This window comes from Pantherophis guttatus, chromosome 2 (genome assembly GCF_059756535.1).
Source record: "Pantherophis guttatus breed Tessera chromosome 2, ASM5975653v1, whole genome shotgun sequence".
Taxonomy (NCBI): Eukaryota; Metazoa; Chordata; class Lepidosauria; order Squamata; family Colubridae; genus Pantherophis; species Pantherophis guttatus.
The window spans coordinates 288,988,506-289,004,713 of record NC_142064.1 but is presented as its reverse complement, the minus strand read 5'-3'; the positions used below and the strand labels follow the sequence as shown (position 1 = coordinate 289,004,713).

At 41.9% G+C, this 16,208-nt stretch overlaps 2 protein-coding genes across 3 annotated transcripts in view; both read left to right on the top strand.

Annotated features, from left to right (window-relative positions):
- LOC117660029 (uncharacterized) overlaps window positions 1-16,208 on the top strand; it is a 34,167-nt gene that overhangs the window by 8,290 nt on the left and 9,669 nt on the right. Inside the window, exons 4-6 of the mRNA XM_087885390.1 lie at window positions 9,670-9,737; window positions 10,998-11,127; window positions 12,066-13,634. Coding sequence (XP_087741516.1) covers window positions 9,670-9,737; window positions 10,998-11,127; window positions 12,066-13,634 — 1,767 coding nt within the window. The remainder of the gene's footprint in view (window positions 1-9,669; window positions 9,738-10,997; window positions 11,128-12,065; window positions 13,635-16,208) is intronic.
- On the top strand, window positions 8,127-9,020 carry LOC148116088 (zinc finger protein with KRAB and SCAN domains 5-like). Of its 2 annotated transcripts, none has more exons than XM_087884925.1 (2): window positions 8,127-8,748; window positions 8,883-9,020. In XM_087884925.1, the coding sequence occupies exons 1-2, from the start codon at window positions 8,260-8,262 to the stop codon at window positions 8,889-8,891; spliced, it is 498 nt and encodes a 165-aa protein (XP_087741051.1). In that variant the 5' UTR covers window positions 8,127-8,259; the 3' UTR covers window positions 8,892-9,020. The 2 variants fall into 2 exon arrangements, with proteins under 2 accessions (XP_087741051.1, XP_087741050.1); XM_087884924.1 differs by having other exon boundaries at window positions 8,855-8,973.

Sequence of the window (16,208 nt, the reverse complement as noted above, 5' to 3'; positions counted from 1 at the left end):
AGATCCACACAGGGGAAAAGCCATTTAAATGCATGGAATGTGGAAAGACCTTTGCTCGAAGAAGTCATCTTATTTTACATGAGATGATCCACACAGGGGAGAAGCCATATAAGTGCTTGGAATGTGGAAAGACTTTTACTCAAAGAGGTTATCTTATTCGTCATAAGATGATGCACACAGGGGAGAAGCCATTTAAATGCATAGAATGTGGAAAGACCTTTGCTCGAAGAAGTCATCTTATTTCCCATAAGGTGATCCACACGGGGGAGAAACCATATAAATGCATGAATTGTGGAAAGACATTTGCTCGGAAAGATGCTCTTACTTGCCATAACAAAATCCACACAGGGGAGAAGCCATTTAAATGCATGGAGTGTGGAAAGACCTTTGCTCGAAAATATCACCTTAATTGCCATAAGATGACCCACACAGGGGAGACCATATAAATGCATGGAATGTGAAAATAGCTTTGCTCAGAATGATAGTCTTACTTCTCATAAAAGGATCCATGCTCAGGAGAAAATATATAGCAATAGCAATTCCACTTAGACTTATATACCACTCCACAATGCTTTACAACACTCTCTCAGCAGTTTAGAAAGTCAGCATATGCTTCCCAGCAATCTGGGTCCTCATTTTACCCACCTCAGAAGGATGAAAGCTGAATCAACCATGACCCTGTCAAAATCAAACTACTGGCTGTGGGCAATTAGTATAGCATGCTAACCACTGACGCACCATGTCTCTAGATTGTTATCTGTATGTATATTGTACCTTTCTGATCCAAATGGGACAAGGTTGAATCCAAGAAAATGAAATTTAATGTAGAGAAAAGGAACATTTTACACCTGGGCAGGAAAAAGAGATTACATGAAATTTGGCTCAAAAATTATGACAGGGTCCTTGGAGTCTGAATGGGTGATCACTTAAGCATGAGTCACCTGTGTGTGGCAGCAGATTAAAAAAAGTGAATACAATCCTTGGTTGTATAAAGAGAGGCATAGAATCAAAATCACATGAAGTATTAGTACAGCTTCATAAAGCCTTAGTAAGACCACACCTGGCATACTGTATCCAGTTTGGGTACTGTATCAAGTAGTGTCAACTCTGAAAACAACTCTTAAGGTCAAGGTTCCCCTCACATATATGTGCTAGTCAATTCTTTAGGGGGCGGTGCTCATTTCCTTTTCAAAGCTGAAGAGCCAGTGCTGTCCGAAGATGTCTCCATGGTCATGTGGCTGTCATGACTAAACGTCAAAGGCGCATGGAATGCTGTTACCTTCTTACCAAAGATGGTCCCTATTTTTCTACTTGCATTTTTACTTTTGAACTGCTAGGTTGGCAGAAGCTGGGACAAGTAACGGGAGCTCACCCCGTTATGTGGCATTAAGGATTCGAACCGTTAAACTGCTGACGTTTCTATCGACAGGCACAGCATTTTAGCCACTGAGCCACTGCATCCCCCTAGCTGAAACTATATTTTTCTTGCTTCGTTTCTTAGAATAGAATAGAATAGAATAGAATAGAATAGAATAGAATAGAATAGAATAGAATAGAATTTTTTTTTTGGCCAAGTGTGATTGGACACACAAGGAATTTGTCTTGGTGCACATGCTCTCAGTGTACATAAAATACATTCATCAAGAATCATAAGGTACAACACTTAATGATAGTCATAGGGTACAAATAAGCAATCAGGAAACAATATCAATATAAATTGTAAGGATACAAGCAACAAAGTTGCAGTCATACAGTCTTAAGTGGAAGGAGATGGGTGGTGGGAACGATGAGAAGATTAATAGTAGTGCAGACTTAGTAAATAGTTTAGACAGTGTTGAGGAAATTATTTGTTTAGCAGAGTGACGGCATTCAGGAAAAACCTGTTCTTTGTCTAGTTATTCTGGTGTGCAATGCTCTATAGCGTTGTTTTGAGCATAGGAGTTAAAACAATTTATGTCCAGGATGTGAGGGAATCTGTAAATATTTTCACAGCCCTCTTTTTGACTCGTGCAGTATACAGGTCCTCAATGGAAGGCAGGTTGGTACAATTTTTTTTTCTGCAGTTCTAATTATCCTCTGAAGTCTCTGTCTGTCTTGTTGCAGAACCAAACTAGACAGTTATAGAGGTGCAGATGACAGACTCAATAATCCCTCTGTAGAACTGGGTCAGCAGCTCCTTGGGCAGTTTGAGCTTTCTGAGTTGGCGCAGAAAGAACAGTCTTTGTTGTGCTTTTTTGTTGACGTTTTTGATGTTTACTGTCCATTAATTTTAATTTTAGATCTTGCAATATGGTAGAACCTAGAAATTTCAAGGTCTCTACTGTTGATACAGTATTGTCCAGTATTGTGAGAGGTGGAAATATGAAAGGGTTTCTCCTAAAGTCTATCACCATTTCTACAGTTTTGAGTGTGTTCAATTCCACATTATTCCCGTCGCACCATGAAGCTAGTTGTTCAACCTCCCGCTTGTATGTGGATTCATCATTGTCTTGAATGAGACGGATCACTGTTGTGTCATCTGCGAACTTCAGTAGTTTAACAGATGGATCGTTAGAGATGCATTCATTGCTTTACAGAGAGAAGTGGGGAGAGCAAACAGCCTTGGGGGAGGTGCTGTGCTAATTATACAGGTATCTGATGTGATTCTGCTTAGCTTCACCTGCTGCTTCCTGCTTGTTAGGAAGTTTACGGTCCACTTACAAGTGCGTTCAGGTACCTGTAGCTGGTTTAGCTTAATTAGAAGAGTGTCTGGAATGATGGTATTGAATGCTGAACTAAACTCTACAAAGAGGAATGCTGTCGATATAATTTACTTGGACTTCAGTAAAGCATTTTATAAAGACCATAACCTACTATTAGATAAAGTAGAAAAATGTGGGATAGACAGCATCACCACCAGATGGATTTGTAAGTGGCTGACCATCCGCACTCAATGTGTAGTCCTCAATGGAACTGCTTCTACATGGAAGGAAGTATGCAGTGGAGTACCCCAGGGCTCTGTTTTAGGCCCAGTGCTCTTCAACATCTTCATCAATGACTTGGACGAGGGGATAGATGGGGAACTCATCAAATTTGCAGATGACACCGAGCTGGCAGGAATAGCCAACACTCCAGAAGATAGGCTCAAGATACAGAAGGATCTTGACAGACTTGAACATTGGGTGCTAACTAACAAAATGAAATTCAACAGTGAAAAAAGTAAGGTTCTACATTTAGGGAAGAAAAACAAAATGCACAGGTACTGTATATGTGGTACATTGCTCAATAATAGGAACTGTGAGAGGGATCTTGGGGTCCTAGTGGACAACCATTTAGATATGAGCCAGCAGTGTGCAGCAGCTGCCAAAAAAGCCAACACAGTTCTGGGCTGCATAAACGGGGATAGAATCAAGATCACATGAAGTGTTAATACCACTTTATAATGCCTTGGTAAGGCCACACTTCGAATATTGCATTCAGTTTTGGTCACCACGATTTAAAAAAGACGTTGAGTCTCTAAAAAGAGTGCAGAGAAGAGCAACAAAGATGATTAGGGGACTGGAGGCTAAAACATGAAGAATGGTTGCAGGAACTGGGTATGTCTAGTTTAATGAAAAGAAGGACTAGGGCAGACATGATAGCAGTGTTCCAATATCTCAAGGGTTGCCACAAAGAAAAGGGAGTCAAATTATTCTTTAAAGCGCCTGAGGGTAGAACAAGAAGCAATGGGTGGAGACTGTACTGTCTGTACTTGATGGAATGAATGATGTTTGTATGTTATTTTTCTTTTTTTGTTTTAAAATAAAAAAATGATTTGGTAAAAAGAAACAATGGGTGGAAACTAATTAAGGAGAGACGCAACTTAGAACTAAGGGGAAGTTTCCTGACAGAACAATTAATCAGTGGAACAACTTGCCTCCAGAAGTTTTAAATGCTCCAACACTGGAAATTTTTAAGAAGATGTTGGATAATAATTTGTCTGAAGTGGTGTAGGATTTCCTGGCTGGACAGATGGTGGGACTAGAAGACCTCCAAGGTCTCTTCCAATTCTGTTATTCTATTTCTAAGAGGACCATTGCGTAAGTCTTTGGATATTCAAGATGTTGTAGGATGTAGTGCATGGCCATATTAACAGCTTCAATTGTTGATCTATTTGCTTGGTATGCAAATTGCAAAGGGTCTAACAGTGGATCCGTGATGGTTTTCAAGTGGGACAGCACTAGCCTTTCAAAGGTTTTCATGGCTACAGATGTTAGAGCAACTGGCTGTAGTCATTCAGTTCCTTGATGGTGGGCTTCTTCAGCACTGGGATGATAGTAGAGCATTTGAAGCAAGAAGGAACATTGCACATCTCTAGCGATTTATTGAAGATACGGGTAAAGATGGGGGCCAATTGGTCAGCACAGACTTTTAAGCAAGAAGTTATCTTGTCTGGGCCTGGAGTTTTTCCTGGCATTTGTCTGTGAAATAGGTCTTGCACTTCCTTTTCTGGGATCACTAGGGGTTGTGAACCCAATGGGATGGGATCCGTTGTAGTAGGCTTGGCTGTTGTTGGTGTGTCTGAGATGGGGGTTATGGAGATAGGTGGCTGTAGTTTCCTTTGAAACATGCAGTAAAACTCATTCAGGTCATCTGTCAGTTGTTGATTTTCTTCAGCCTGGGAAGGAGGTTTGCCGTAGCTGGTGATATTCTTAAGAGTTTTCCACATGTTTGCTGGTTCATTTGTTGAGAACTGATAGTTTAGCTTTTCAAAGTAGCCTCTTTTTGCTGCTCTGATCTCCCTTGTTAATACATTTCTGGCCTGATTGTACAGCATTTTATCACCTTTTCTGAAGGCTTCCTCTTTGGAACGACGTAGCTGTTTAAATTTAGCTGTGAACCACGGTTTGTTCTTACTGTATATTGGCAAGTTCCTGGTCGATACACATAGGTCTTCATAGAAGCTGACATATGATGTTGCAGTATCTGTGTGTTCAATCATATTCCAATCAGTGCAGTCAAAACAAGCCTATAGCTTTAACTTTTCCTCCTCAGTCGAAATCTTCACTGACTTAATTGTTAGTTTTGTGGTTTTAAGTCTTTGCCTGTAAGCTGGTACAAGGTGAATCATGCAATGATCAGTGTCCTATAGCTGCTCGTGGTAAAGACCGATAAGCATCTGTTAGTGTTGTGTAGCAATGGTCTAAAACATTATTGCCTCTAGTGGGACAATTGACATGCTGAAAGTATTTTGGTAGCTCTTTCCTTAAGTTGGCCTTGTTTAGATCTCCCAAATTAACGGCCAGTGAATTGGGGTATTTGGCTTCAGCCTTCATAATTTGGTCATCTAGAGTTCACAATGCCTTGTTTTCACAGGCTTGTGGTAGGACATAAACAGCAATTAGAGCAAATGAGGAAAATTCACGAGGCGAATAGTTTGATTTGCAGTTCATAATTAATGTCTCTAGGTTTTTGTCACAGAATTTATATATTATAGTTATATCCTGAGACCAGCTGTTGTTGATATATAAGCATAAGCCTTCTCCCTTCTTTTTACCAGATGTTTCTGCAATTCTGTCTGATTGTTGAATCTGAAACCCTGAGATGGGCAGGCTGCTATCTTCAACTGATTCATTTAACAAGTTTTTAGAGAAGCATAGGGCTGCTGAATTGTAAAAATCAGAATTGTATCTGTTTAACATAGTTAAGAGGGGCTGGGGAGGCGGAATTTATGGAATGTAGAATGTTTTCGTTCAATCTGCCAGACATAACAACGATAAGGCTGCTGAGAACCAAGGCCAAATTAACGTGTCCAACAATGACAGGAGGGAGTGCTGAGAACTTCATCTTCTTCTTTCTTAGCTAATGTGACCTGTGACATGAGGGTGGGGAACAGTATCTATTCTTTACTTATACCCAAAATGCAGGAATTATTCTATTTTGCTTTCACCTTTGATCGTGCCGTTATGATGTACCCAATAAACTGGATTTTTGAGGAAGCCAAGTCAACTCAGAGTCTTGAATTAGTTGGGAGCATTACTCGGAACCCTGACAAGTAGTTTTTTAAGGGAAAGTGGTGGTAGGGAAATGTGGTTGCATATTAAGTTTTCATACCAAAAATAATCTAATCTGCCAATAAAGGAGAAAATGTGTAGCTCACGGTTGAAACGTGGGGTCCTTGGTGCTCTCTGAGCTTCATTGTTTTGTTGCAGACATTTCATTAACCAAACTAGGGAACATCATCAGTGCACCAACCAACCTCAGAGGGCACCAAGGACACTTCAATCCAACTTGTATCTGCTGTGTCAAATTAAGATCTGAGTCCACCAGTATGAATGTAGAAGCAGGGAACCTTTTTCGGTCAAAGCCCTCTTATGATGAGATGGAATAATGACAGATGTCAATGTAGAGTGTGTGGAAAAAGCTTCCGGGTAAAAACTTTGTTTTTCATAGAAGAGCCAGAATGAACAGAAGCTAAAACAAATACATTAGGGCCATGTTCTTGTCTTTTTATGGTGTGTCATAAAGTTAAGGTAACTTAAAATTAAGTAACTATTGGTCGTGTTGTTACTTGTTAAACATGCATAAAATTCTCTTTGTTGCATTAAAAATTACTAACCCACTAAAGTGTTTGAATGACCTGGGGGGGGGCATATTTCAGCTGCTGCTTGGTTGAAGCTGTTTTTTCAAATATTCTTATTAAATATTTTGGGTCAAACTGGAGAAAAAAAAAAGATGCAGAAAGAAAAATCAGATGTTACCTCAATTTTTTAAAATGGATTTTTAACCACTTTTCCATCCTATTAAATTTTGTTTTCCTCACTGTAGCTAAGCTCCGTGTGTCAGTGTTGACTCCAAATGCGGTCGAATGTTTTCATAGCAATGGAGCCCTCAGCTTTTCTTGTTTTGCTTTTTTATTTTCATTTTCTCTTTTCATTTATGGTCTAATGATATAATCCTGCATTCAATTCTCCAAGGGGCCTAAGCTTCCTGGTCACATTTCTTGAGGTGAATTTTCTACTCAATCCCTATTTAAAAATGGTTTTTCCACATCATACTTTAGATTTCTATTTTTTCAGGATCTTCCTTTTCTTTCATCAGAAGAGACCGGAGGGGTCTATGCCCTTTCTGCCCCCCCCTTGCTGAGAGACTGAGTGAATAGTTTGAGAAGGGCAGATGCGTGCATTGAATTAAAGAAATAAAAAAGAAATAAAATCATTTTCCTGATTCTGCCTCCCCTCAGGCAGGAGTTTCCAACAACTGCAAGACACAAGTTGTCTTTCCCAGAGAGGCTCCTGGTCCTCCTCTTCTGACCGCCCGGCTGTTTCTGACAGGATTTGGACCCTTTGGAGGCCTCCCACAATCTCTGCAGAGCCTTCAGGGCAGCTGTTCTTGAAAGAAGCGAGTTAAAATCCCCCAGAGATAATTTTTTTCATCTCCATCGATGATTCCTGGACAGGAAAGGAGAGGAAGATGGAGAAATTGCTGCCTCTGGAGACCACGGAGCTTTTTTTGGGCAGGAAGGAATTGTGAGGGGCTTTCCACACTACTCCCATGTCCATCATCCCTGTACTGTCCGTTCTCCTCAGGCGCGCTCCTGTTTCCCGCCCTTTCTACAATCCTGGCACTTTGCGCCAAATCCATCAGGGGGCGCCATCGGGTAGAAGTTAACGTCAGGCGGTTCCCTGGAGGACGACGTCACAGCTGCCTTTCCAGAAGAGGCGGCGACGGGAGTGACATCGCAAACGCTTGCCGCTCTAGGACGCCGAACTCGTTCTCCTTAACCCCTGGGGCTCCGTAGGAGGTGGAGAGGCTGCGGGAGAGTCTGGTGGAGGGAGATTCAGACGTGCCCCGGGTGGGGAGGGGGTACTCTTCCCTAGTCCCATGCTCCTGAGCCGCCCTCTCCATGCGAAGTGCCCGAGTGGGGGGAGGGGAGGGTCGGCCTTGTGGAGGGCCAGGAGGAGAGGAGAGAAGCCGGGCGAGGTGGAGGCATGATTCTCACCAGGTTCCCCGAGGGCCCGATCCTGTCTCCGGAGGGGGGAGAGAAGCGGGGCGGGGCCTCTCCAGCTGCCTCCTTCCTGACCCTGCCCGGGCTGCGCTGGGATGAGCTGCTTGGGGCTCCGGACAGGTTGGGTGAAGGTAGCTCAGTGACTGAATTCCACTTTCTAATTCTTGGTATTTATTTTTCTTTCCATCTCAGATACAGAAACCCGAAATTATTTGAAATCTTTCCAAGCCAAAAATTTTCTTTTGGAAAAAAAAAAAAAAAGAGCAGAATCACTTGGCACCAGAAATGGACCCATGAAGGAAAAGGCATCTGGAGATCCATCAGAGTCCTTGGAGCCATTTGGAGTTGCTCTGCAGGACAGAGAAAGGATGGAGACACAACCTTTTGGAAAGGAGGGAAGCGGAAAAGGCCGTTCAGCTGTTCAGCCTGGGATGGTGGGGAAGCTCTGGACAAGGACTGGGCAGGAGATCCTGGAGGAGGAAACCATCCTCCCTTCAAAAATTCAGCCCTGGGATTTCATCCAATGCCAGGTAGCTGAGGGTCCCCGAAGATTTTGCAGCCACCTCCATGACTTTAGTAATCGATGGCTGAGATCAGAAAAGTGCACCAAAGCCCAGATACTGGACCTGGTGGTTCTGGAGCAGTTCCTGGCTCTTCTGTCCCCAGAGATGGAGAGCTGGGTGCGGGAATATGGAGCAGAGACCACCTCCCAGGCAGTGGCCCTGGTGGAAGGCTTCCTCCTGAGCCAGGCAGAGGAGCAGAAGGAGCAGGTCGACTTGCAGGTAAGAGTTCAAAAGAAAATAGAGAATGTGTTTGAATACTTCACCCCTTCTTCCCAAACGTTTCTGACATTCATAATATGTGGCAGTGTCCCATCAATTCTTGTAGGACCTTGTTCCATTGTTTTCTCACTCAGCCACACTGATGGATATCGGGGCTTTGAGGTGTTCCGAATATAGGAATCCACTTTACATCATGTGATGTACATTAATTCTGCTTCTTCCATCCTTCCTCCTATTGGAAGTGCTGCACTGTGGAGATCAGGGATCCTGAGAGAAAGAAGAATCCATCAAATCCCTCTCAGGAGCTATTTTTCAGGAGGATCCCTTGGGAAGATCAAACTCAGGACACCTCAGGAGGTAATTGAAGATCCTCCAATTACCCATCTGTCTTAACTTCGCTCCCTCTTCTCTTCTATAAAATACTTCCTCCTATTTCTTACTGCCATCTCTTACTCGTTACATCTGCCCAACCCACCAGAGTGCGGAGGCAGGGAATGTTGCGGGTGCCATCCCCTAGGAAGACACACCTGGTGAGACCCAGAAGAAGGGCCTTCTCTGTGGTGGCTCCCTCTCTCTGGACCATCATCCCCCCAGAGATTAGAATGGCCCCCCACAGTAGCACTCTTCCAGAAGGCATTGAAGACATGGTTCTGCCAGTGGGCCTGGGAAACCCAGAGCGGGCTGGAGCCCATTAAACGACTCCTGTGAGGTGCTTTTGCCGGGGCAGGGGGTGGGTTGATTTTATTATATTAATGTATTATATAATTCTCCTTTCATTAGTTTTATTATTTTAATATGGGTTTAATATTTTGGAAGCTGCTTTGAGTTGCCATGTGTGAATAGGCAGCATATAAATTGTCTACAATAAATAAATAAAATAAATATTTTGTTATTTATTTTGAAATTGTTTATTCCTTACAGAGAAACAAAGAATGAAACATTCTGGTTTTTATGATGACGATCAAACAGCGGTTGAACCTCTAAATCAAGTAAGAAAGGGAAAAATTATTAGATTTGTATTCTCCCTTCAGGAAATTAAGTGGGTGTACAGAGTTCTCTCTCCTTCTATTCCCCCCCTTGTTTGGACTGAGTTATTTTTGTGTTCTTCCACAACATGGAGAGCAGAATAGCAGGTTGAAGTTGCTGTCAGCCAGCATAGCTTCCTCTGGTTGTCTTGTTCTGCTAGGTGCTCCTCCAAATTTGCCTTTACAAGAAGCACTTCTTTTAAAGTCCTTCAAGGATTAGGAATAAACGTATCACAGTGGCAGGAACTGCTGGACCATCTTTCTTTTTTAATTTATTGACCTCCTAAAGTACAGATTAACAGAGCTGGAAGGGACCTTGTAGGTCATCTAGTCCAACCTCCCTACACCATTTCTGACAGCTGGCAGTCTGAGAAAGCTCCCAGTGATGAAGCTCCCACTTCTGAAGGCAACTGCTGTTCCATGGGTTGATTGCTTTCACTGTCAGAAAATGTCTCCTTATTTCCAGGTTGAATCACTCCTTGTTCAGTTTCCATCCATTATTACTTGACTGGCCTTCAGGTGCTTTGGAAAATAGCCTGACCCCCTTCCTCCCTGTGGCAGCCCCTCAAATATTGGAACACTGTTATCGTGTCTCCCCTGTTCCTTCTCTTCACTAGATTAGCCATGCCCAGTTTCTGCAACTGTTCATTGTATGTTTTAGCTTCCAGTCCCCTCATCATCTTGGTTGCTCTTCTTTGCAGTCTTTCTAGAGTCTCAAGATCTTTTTTATATCATGGCAACCAATACTGGATGCAAAGTTCCTAAGTGTGGTCTTAACAAGGCATTATAAAGAAGAATTAACATTTCATGTGATCTTGATTCTATCCCTCTCTTAATGCAGCCTATGATTCTGTTGGGTTTTTTTTAGGCAAGTGTAGCACACTGCTGACTCACATTTAAGTGATTGTCCACTAGGGCTCCAAGATCCCTGTTGCACTTTCTACTGTAGAGCCAGGTATCATCTATTCTATGCCAGTGCATTTGGTTTTTCTTTCCTAAATGTAGCACATTACATTTCTCACCATTGAGGTTCATTTTGTTAGAAGGTGCCAATCTGTCAATCATTCTATATCTTGAGCCTATCTTCTGGAGTGTTGGTATTCCTGTCAATTTGGTCTTGTCTGCAAATTTGATGAGTTCCCCTTCTATCCTCTTGTCTAAATCATTGATGATGATGAACAGATCTTGTGAATCCTCCTGTTCTGTTCTTTTCTCCGTGTTCAGGAGAGTTTTGTGTCCTTCGAGGAGGTGGCTGTGTATTTCTCTGAGGAGGAATGGTCTCAGCTGGATCCTGACCAAAAAGCCCTGTATTCGGAAGTCATGCTTGAAAACTATAGGAATGTGGTCTCTCTGGGTAAGAGTTTTCTTGTCCCAAATCAGAGAGTTCAAGAAGACAGATTATAGTTACTTTTTATTAAAAAATCACTAATCAGATATTGTCTCCTGGGAGAGAAAAAGAAAGGATCTGGCCTTCTGGTACTCCAAGGAAGGAAAGAGTCAATGTCTCTTTGCTGAGATGCTTTTGTGCCATAATGGAATGGAATGGAATGGAACAGATGCCTAAAGTACTGCAGTGTGAGATCACGCAAGATCACTAGTGTGAGATCTTGCACTTCTGGTTTTGTGTGATCTCGCACTAAAGTAATTTAGGCCTCTGTTCTCAGCAATCGGAAGCCTGCTTCAGATCCAACCAAAAAGTCCTTCCCAACCGATGAGACTTTGGGGCAGCGAAATAGTCATTCTTGAAGCCTCCCAACCTTTGCAGTTTCAGCGCGATGAGCATTTACAAACCAATGGGAGGCTTCAAGCAAGGGACTTTGTTCCAAAGTTTCATCGTTGGGATCAAGGAATGGGCCGAGTGGTAGTCCTGCCTGACAGACAGACACCGTGGAGTAGTTGCACCAAGGTACACAGCGTAAGAATGAGCGTTTTTCAAAATGGTTTCAGTTCTCACAGGTCTCTGCCGAAATTAACCCAGCCGAATGAATCTCGTTTTCTCCTTATTCTTCCTTGGATGTTTCCCCTCATTATTCCTTGACTCAAAACAGACTTTGATTGAGATTTGCAGATATTTAGATAATTGTAAAGAAAGAGATGTTTTCTGGATATTTTCAAAGCTTTCAGGACTCATGAAGATAGAAATCATCCTGTGTATATCACGCCACTGTAAGCATGCAAACATAAAACATAATTGAATTTTGGAAAAATTCAGAAGGAAATTCACTTGACTTTGTACGTTTGATTTTTTTTCTCTAACCTTGTTATCATTTTCATTTGTCTTTTGCTTTGAAGGTAATAATGGGCAGGAGAATCAAGATTCCTGTGAACTGTTCAAAGTGATCAATGCTAAAGATGGAACGGAGAAGTTTGGAATTCAAATGGAACTAGAAACTCATAATAGAAAACAGTCAAATGATTGGAATCAGGAAAGCTCATCTTTCACTGATGCTCCGATACAAGACTTTCTTGCCCAAGACGAGAAAAGAAGGAAAAAATATATTGGGAAAAGTGTGAAGCCAATCAAAGCGAAATTACAAGTAAAAGAACATTATTTAAGCGAAAACAAAGGAGAAGATGCTATAAAATGCAGAGAGTCGGGTAACAGGTTCAGAAGATATAGTAATCTTATTTTCCATAAAAGGATCCACTCAGGTGATAAACCGTATAAATGCATGGAATGTGGAAAGACTTTTGCTCTGCATAGTACACTTACTACCCACAAAAAGATCCACACAGGGGAGAAGCCATTTAAATGCATGGAATGTGGAAAGGCCTTTGCTCAAAAAAGTACTCTTATTTCCCATAAGGTGATCCACACAGGGAAGAAGCCATATAAATGCATGGAATGTGGAAAGACGTTTACTCAGAGCAATGGGCTTACTATCCACAAAAAGATCCACACAGGGGAGAAACCATATAAATGCATGGAGTGTGGAAAGACCTTTGCTCAGAGCAGTGGACTTACTATCCACAAAATGATCCACACAGGAGAAAAGCCATTTAAATGCATGGAGTGTGGAAAGACCTTTGCTCAAAGAGGTAATCTTATTCGCCATAAAATGATCCACACAGGTGAGAAGCCGTATAAATGCATGGAGTGTGGGAAGACCTTTGCTCAAAGTGTTCATCTTATTTCCCATACGAAGATCCACACAGGGGAGAAGCCGTATAAATGCATAGAATGTGGAAAGACTTTTGCTCATTGCAGTTACCTAAGAATACACCAAAAGATCCACACAGGAGAGAATTCATTTAAATGTATGGAATGTGGAAAGACATTTGCTCATACCAATGACTTAAGAATACACAAAAAGATCCACACAGAGGAGAAGCCATTTAAATGCATGGAATGTGGAAAGACCTTTGCTTATAGTAGTCGACTTACTATCCACAAAAAGATCCACACAGGAGAGAAAGCATATAAATGCATGGAGTGTGGAAAGACCTTTGCTCAGAGCAGTGGACTTACTATCCACAAAAAGATCCACACAGGAGAGAAACCATATAAATGCATGGAATGTGGAAAGACCTTTGCTCAAAGAGGTCATCTTATTTTACATAAGATGATCCATACAGGGGAGAAGCCATATAAATGCATGGAATGTGGAAAGACCTTTGCTCGAAGATATCATCTTAATTGCCATAAGATGAGCCACACAGGGGAGAAACCGTATAAATGCATGAATTGTGGAAAGACATTTGCTCGGAAGTATGGTCTTACTTGCCATAATAAAATCCACACAGGAGAGAAACCATATAAATGCATGGAATGTGGAAAAAGCTTTGTTCAGAAAGGTAGTCTTACTTCTCATGAAAGGATCCATGCTCAGGACAAACTATATAGCAATAGCAATTCCACTTAGACTTACCGTGTTTCCCCCAAAATAAGATCCTGTCTTATATTTTTTTGAACCCCAAAATAAGGGCTTGGCCTTATTGGGGGGGTCTTATTTGGGGGGTGCAGGAGACAGCAAGCGTGGCCACCTCATGGCTTCTGCTGTGTTGCGCTGTTACCATTGGGGTGCGTGTAGGCATCTTACCTGCCTTGCAGCTCCGTCGCGTGTCTTGCCGTTGTCTGCAGGCAAACACATAGGGTAAAAAAAACCTCGCAAGTTCAATCAAACTTCTGGAACTCGCAAGAAGTTTGGTTTTACCCTACGTGTTTGCCTGCAGACAACAGTGAGACATGCGACACAGCTGCAAGGCAGGTAAGATGTGCATCTTCCGTCTCCCCAGCCCCTGGCGGGGGGGGGGAGAAGAGACGGCAATATGCATCTTGCTTCTCCCCCGCCCCACATGCCGCCCCCCTCAATAAAGAGGCAGGTGCTGTGGAAAAGGAAGCCGGGTGGGTGCAGGCTTTGGGCATCGGGGGCTGCCGGGGATTTCCCGGCAGAGAGGTGTGTGCGGGACAGGAGGTTGCAGGCGAGGGGGATGGATGGATGGATCGGAGGAGCGGCTGTGTTGCTAATGCAATCCTTGATTGTATAAACGGAGGCATAGAATCAAAATTTTATGACGTTTGTGTGTCTATATTTTTCTTGACTGTATACCGCCTTGAGTCCTACGGGAAAAAGGCGGTATAGAAATATAATAAATAAATAAATAAATAAATAAATAAATAAATAAATAAATAAATAAATAAAATCACATGAAGTATTAGTACTGCTTCATAAAGCCTTAGTAAGACCACACCTGGAATACTGCATCCTGTTTGGGTCATCACATTACAAAAAAGATGTTGAAACTTTGAAAAAAGTACAAAGAAGAGCACCTAGCTGATTAAAGACTTGAAGACTAAAGCAATGATGATTATAGAAACTGGGCATGGCTAGTCTAGTGAAGAGAAGTACCAAGGGAGACAGGATAGCAATGTTCCAATATTTGAGGGGCTTCCACAGACAGGAGAGGGTCAAGCTATTTTCCAAGATACCTGAAGGCCAGAAAAGGAATAATGAATGGAAACTGATCAAGGAGACATTCAACCTAGAAATAAGGAGAAATTTTCTGACAGAACAATCAACCAATTGAACAGCTTGCTTTTGGAAGTTGTAGGAACTTTATTACTGGAGGCTTTCAAGAAGGGATCAGACTGTCATTTGTCAGAAATGGTGTAGGGTCTCGTGCTTGGGCAGGGAGTTGGACTAGATGAACTACAAGATCTCTTCCAACTCTATTAATCTAATATCTAATTTTTTTCCCAAACCACCAGAGGGCAAGATAAGAAACAATGGATGGAAATTAATCAAGGAGAGAGCAGAATTTCAGGCAGAAATGTATTAATTCTGAATTCCTTATTATTGTCACAACTTTTCTTCCTTTGCTTACTATTGTCAGTCTGCCTTTCCTGCTGCTTCACATTATATAACACAAGTAACAACTAAGAAAGAAAACCATAATGAAAACAAGTGATGCAGAATTAGAAAATCCAATTCATGGGATCTTTATCCTAATTTTGTGGTGATTTTTCCTTGCCTTCCCTTGTGTTGCCCATCTCTGGACTCACACAATCTTATCAATACCTTTTTTAAAGTGAGGTCCCCAGAACTGGACATAGTATTCCAAATGGTGTCTCACTAAAGCCCTATGTAAAAGGATAGGACCTCCTTTTTGCTGATGGTGATACCTCTGGTGGTGCATCCCAGAATGTTTTCTGCCTTCATAGCTGCCTGGCCACAGTTTACTTTTTTCACATAGTTGTGTAAAAAAAGTGCAGCTTGAACTCATTTATTAAAATAGTTCTAGCATTGTGGAAATACCTTTGTGTCTGTTCCAACCTTCCTCCACACAGAGAGCGTTAAAACAAGTAGTGTCAACTCTCAAAACGACTATAGCTGAAGCCATATTGGATTCTTAGTTGCCATACTTGGGGGGGGGAAGGGGAATTTATGGAACGTAGAATGTTTTCCCCCAACGTGACGGATATAAGAACGATAAGACTCCTGAGAACCAAGGCCAAATCAGTGTGCCCAACAATGGCAGAAGGGAATGGTGAAAAGTTCATTATCTGCTTTCTTGGCTAATGTGACCTGTGGGACGAGGGGGGTGGACAGTATCTATTCTTTACTTATGCCGAAAATGTGGGAATTTTCAATTTTGCTTTCAACTTTGACCATGCAGATATGATGTACCCAATAAACCAGATTTTTGAAGAAGCCAAGGGCTCAAAGTCTTGAATTGGTTGGGAGTATTACTGGGAACTATGACAAGTAGTTTTATTAAGGGAAAGTGGTGGTAGGGAAATGTGAGTGCATATTAAGTTCTCATAGCTAGGCAGCCTATGGCCAACCCAGGCAATAATTTACAATAATTTATTAAGTAACCATTTGAAGTTACAAGCTAACATTGCGAATGATCAATCAAAAAGGAAGATCTTTGGAAAGCACTGGGTACCAAAATAACATGAAATTAAGAACTACTTTAAAAAAAATACTTCAG